This window comes from Priapulus caudatus, unplaced genomic scaffold, assembly GCF_000485595.1.
Source record: "Priapulus caudatus unplaced genomic scaffold, Priapulus_caudatus-5.0.1 Scaffold824, whole genome shotgun sequence".
Taxonomy (NCBI): Eukaryota; Metazoa; Priapulida; class Priapulimorpha; order Priapulimorphida; family Priapulidae; genus Priapulus; species Priapulus caudatus.
This window is the reverse complement of record NW_014577885.1, coordinates 98,475-103,708: the sequence shown is the minus strand read 5'-3', so window position 1 is coordinate 103,708 and position 5,234 is coordinate 98,475. Positions and strand designations below refer to the sequence as shown.

The following is a 5,234-nucleotide window of genomic DNA, read 5'->3' as shown; positions in this document are numbered from 1 at the left end:
GTAGTGTAGTGTGTGTGTGTGTGTGTGTGTGTGTGTGTGTGTGTGTGTGTGTGTGTGTGTGTGTGTGTGTGTGTGTGTGTGTCGCGCGCGCGTGTGTGTGTGTCGTGTGTGTGTGTGTGTGTGTGTCCGTGTGTGTGTGTGTGTGTGTGTGTTCGTGCGTTCCCGCGTGCATGCCTGTGTGCGCGTGTACGCATGTGTACGCACAGCGATGACGCTGATTGTGATGATGATGATGATGATGATGATGATATTGATGATGATGATCATGATGATGACAACTTCAGTCACTGATTACCTGCACGGCAATGACGCCGATAATGATGTTGACAATTTCAATTACAAATTACCGGCGCGGCTACGACGCCGATGGTGATGATAACAACTTCCCAATTACCTGCACGGCTATGACGCCGATGGTGATGATGACAACTTGCCAATTACCTGCACGGCTATGACGCCGTTAGTGATGATGACAACTTGCCAATTAACTGCGCGGCAATGACGCCGATGATGATGATAACAACTTGCCAATTACCTGCACGGCGATGACGCCGATAGTGATGATGACCTGTGATAGAGGGCTGACGCAGGGCGGCGAGGCAGCTGAGTGCTTCGCTTTCGTGAAGATTCTGTGGATGCGGTTGGCGCGCACCAGCATGGGCGCGTAGATGGTGGTGAAGCACAGCGGGAAGGCAACCTGCTTCGCCAGACAGACGGTGGTCGTCGGCTTAGCTAGCATCACCATGGCAACGCCGAAGCTGAGGACGACGCCGATGCCAGCGATGAAGCTCAGCTCTCGGCTGCACGCCTTGATCAACTTGGCGCGTCGGTGCCGCACGAACGTCGCCATGACAACGAGCGTGAGCGTCTCGCCGAGCAGCACGATCACCATCACGACGACGACGGCCTTGTCCGACCAGCTCGGGTAACGCGGCGGTATCCGGCGGCAGATGGCGCTACCGTTTCCCGACTCCGGCCAGTGCAGCGGCGGACAGGCGACGCAGTTGGTCCTGTTCGCGAGAAGGTACTCGTTCTCGCCGCATGGATGACACTTCCAGCAGCATGACGGGTCTAGCTGTATGACGTAGTGACGAGGCGGGCACGGCTTGCTACACACGGACTCCGGCACCGAGCCGACACGAGCCCACGGTATTAGCGATTCGTTTAGCGACAGCGTGTTGTCCTCCCACACGCCGACGGGCACGTGCTCGAAGCGACCGGTGGCGCCACGCCGAAACGTGTAGACCTGGTACCTTGGAATGATATCGCCGTTGCTGTCGAAGCGGATGTAATGGCCTGGATACGCCTCGAAGGTGACGTTGCGTACGTACTTTAGCAGCAGCGGGCCGCGTACGCAGGACGCCAGGTCGCTTGCTGATGACAGGTTAAAGCACTGCTCGCGCACGAGCGCGTCCAAAGCGTGAGCGAAGGCGTAGGTGGCCGTGTACAGGCCGTAGTAGACGGGCATGGGTGGCAGCCAGCCAGGTGCCTGCTCACCCAGCATGCTGTAGTTCGCGCAAGTGCCACTCGTGTCGCTGCAGTTCGTCACGAGATCCCAGTACTCTCGAAACCAAGGTTGATCACCTGTAGTATGTAATTATGCATAATTACATAATGCATGATGTATGTGACGCACACGCACGCACACACGTTCGCACGCACGCACGTATGCGCGCGCACACACGCTCGCTCATACACACGAACGTACGGGACATACACACACGCGAACATGCAAACACTTTGAGTTATGATAGCCATCGAGCAGAAACACTTGCCTCAAGCAAGTTTTATTGCCGTCCAGACAGTAATGAGGCATATATCTTCAGTATATATAGGCATTTTTTACAAGTCATAGTTATTTTCATAGCTCAGTGGCATTGACTGAGAAGCGTGTCGAAAGTACACGGGCAGAGCAGTGGAACCGCATGATTCACACATAATATATATGATATCACAACAATATATTATATTATTTAATGTACGTGCGATACATACCTGCATGCCAGCACCATTTTCGCAAGGTTGGCTACACTGCTCGAATGGCGCCCATTCGTCACACGTTACCGTGCCGCCAGCGACCAGGCATCCGTCGATACCAAACCCGGGCGAGAAACGGAAGATGTTCAGCGGCGAAAATCCTTGTGCAGTCACCTGCAGCAGACGAGAAGCTGCAGTCGCGCCACCTGGTAGTGTGTGTAAATATTACTACGAGCTTATAATAGAGTATTCTAAGCTCTTGATATTACAAATAAGGGTATAAGGAGTTCTTGTATTTAAAGAAATCTATATAATGACTGGCAGTATTTAATAGTGTTCGCCTTGCCGCAATAGCATTGCTGTTATGCGACCGATTGTCACCGGAATTGCTCACTGTTCTCATGCGATCATGGAGCAATTTTCGGGTACGCTGTGTCTTCCAATTGCGTCAAGTGGTAAAACATTTTGCAGACGAAACTACCGAATCCACTGTCAAATATTCCAATTTATTCTCTTCATTTACGGCCTCATAAAATTTGGTTGAAGATCTGCTATCATTCTAATAAGAGATGTATAAATTAGGTTCCGTATACGATTCATAGAGATTTATTAATTTTGCACCCGAGAGCTCTAATAAGAATATTAGACTATGGAATTTTAAATATATAATATAACCCACGTGTGTACGTGAGTACGGGCGGTCGGGTGTGCGTGCGCATCTGTGTATGTGCGTATATATATATATATAATTACTAATATATTTTCTACTACACTACTACTACTATACTACTATACACTAGCTAACTTACTACTACTAACTACTACTACTACTATACATTACTACTATCCTACTACTAACTTTACTACTACACAGTATCTACTACACCACTACTACTACTACTTACCTATACTCACTGCCGTGCTACTAACTACAACTAACTACATTTGCATAAGCTATATATCAGATGTGTTACGGATTTCATCCTACAGTAGTCCACGTCCAGTAGGAACGAGCTGTTCGGAATAAGGATACTCTATCCGTTACTGTCTGGCGGCACCGGCCCGGCTTTGACAGCAATGCACGTAGCCGCCTGAATGCAGCTGATAGAACATCTCGGTGGACGTACGTGTCGCGTACTCTACCAGGACGTGCAGCTACGGCGAAACACCGCCGGCCTACATTCCCGAAATCGCGATGAAACATCGACATTTTGCTTTCGATCCTTCCTCAAGGTCAGCCAATCGCGAGCGTCGGCCGCTACAAGGACAATGGCGCCGCATGGGCGTGGCGCAACAGGGGCTCAGGTTGTGATCGCTCGTTTCTATACCGTGCAGCAGTTCTTCTCCCGATCGTGATGGCGCCTGCGCGACACTGGCCCACTCAAGCGGGGCCGATTCATATGGGCTGTGTAGCGACCGCGCGTCCGCACGGAACCTTCGAAGACATTTGAGGAACTCGAGAGACGATATCGTTTCGCGTGTGGGCGCCTGCGACATCAGATTCAGGCGCTGGTGGCGACGCTGTTCACTGTCGAATACGTGCGGGTAATTATACAGCAAAACAAGGTTTATTATTCCGAATAGGCGAGGCTTTGTGAATCCGCGCTAGCCGCTTTGATATGCACATGCTTGATTAAAAAACTTAAAACATGACCATTAGATTATTTTGAATGAATCATATGTTCTAGAATATTCGCGTAGCAAGCTTGTTAATTAGGTTGGTCTTGAGTGTTTGTAAAATTAGTATGATCAATATCTCGTGAGCCGTTGCCTTATAAAGATTAATAATTATCATTATGTAACTTATCATGTCAATTAATCAACGCGCAAACTTCGGCATTAACTCGATTCTAATTAGAAATTACGGTGAATCGGTCCACATTCATGTAGCATATTGCACTCCGCAAGCAAAAAAAGAGCAGAACTAACAATTAGTCATAATAAGCAGCTAGTATATGCTAACAAGTTTAGCGAACACTCATTTAGACAATGCTGTGGATCTGTGTCACGTATAATATAAGAGAGCCCAATTGTTATGCTTCGTCCCTATCACACATGCATATGCATAAGCGCTACTGCACTGACGGCATTAATACATATTAACATTAAAGCATATAATATTAATTATAACATTATATAACATTATATATTATTATAGTTTAATATAACAATATTATATATATATATATAGTTATTATATATGATACATCATGCATCATCAATTATTGGCAATAAATTACATAGCTACAGGTGATCAACCTTTTGTTTCGAGAGTACTGGGATGCTCGTGACGAACTGCGCGAACACGAGTGGCACTTGCGCGAAACTAGCAGCATGCCTGGTGAGTCAGGCACCTGGACCTGCTGCCACCCATTGCCGTGTACTACGGCCTGTACACGGCCACCTACGCCTTCCCTCACGCTTTGGGACGCGCTCGGGTGCGTGAGCAGTGCTATTAACACTGTGCATTCAGCAATCACCTGCGTCCTGCTGCGCGCCGCGCTGGCGGCTAAAGTACGTACGCAACGTTCACCTTCGAGGCGTATCTCAAGGCCATTACATCCGCTTCGACAGCAACGGCGATATGTCATTCCAAGGTACCAGGTCTACACTTTGCGCGTGGCGCCACCGGTCCTTCGAGCACGTGCCCGTCGGCGTGTGGGGGGGACACACACGCGTCGCTAAACGAATCGCTATAATAACGCCGTGGGCTCGTGTCGGCTCGCTGCCGAGTCTGTGTGTAGGGCAAGCCGTCCGCCTCGCTAACTACGGTACATAGCAGCTAGACGGCCGTCCATGTCTGCTGGAATGTCCATCCATTGCGGCGAGAAAACGAGTCCTCTCGGCGAACCAGGAACCAAGCTGCGTCGGCCTGTCCGCCGCTGCACTGGCCGGAGTCTGGAAACGTTAGCGCCATCTGCCGGGCCGGATACCGCCGCGTTTAGCGCGAGCTGTCGACCAAAGGCCTTCGTCGTCGTGATGGATCGTGCTGCTGGGCGAGACCTCATCGCTCGTTGCATCGCGACGTTCTGTGGCGGCACCGACGCACCAAAGTTATCAGGGTAGCAGCCGAAGAGCTGAGTGCTTTCATCGCTGGCTATGCGGTCGTCGTATCAGCTTTCGCGTTGCCATGGTGAATGCAGCTAAGGCCGACGACCACACGTCCTGTCTGGCGAGCAGGTCGCCTTCCGCTGTGTGCTTACCACCATCTTATCGCGCTCCATGCGGTGCGCGCCAACCGCATCCACAAGAATCTT

General features: G+C 50.1%; 1 protein-coding gene across 1 annotated transcript; it reads right to left on the bottom strand.

The window, feature by feature from the left end:
- Positions 1–280: 280 nt before the first annotated feature.
- LOC106813784 (metabotropic glutamate receptor 2-like) lies at positions 281–4,534 on the bottom strand. Its single transcript, XM_014818007.1, has 5 exons — positions 4,500–4,534; positions 3,306–3,505; positions 2,031–2,183; positions 536–1,584; positions 281–295 (listed from the first exon to the last, which is right to left on the bottom strand). The coding sequence occupies exons 1-5, from the start codon at positions 4,532–4,534 to the stop codon at positions 281–283; spliced, it is 1,452 nt and encodes a 483-aa protein (XP_014673493.1).
- Between the last annotated feature and the right edge of the window lie 700 nt (positions 4,535–5,234).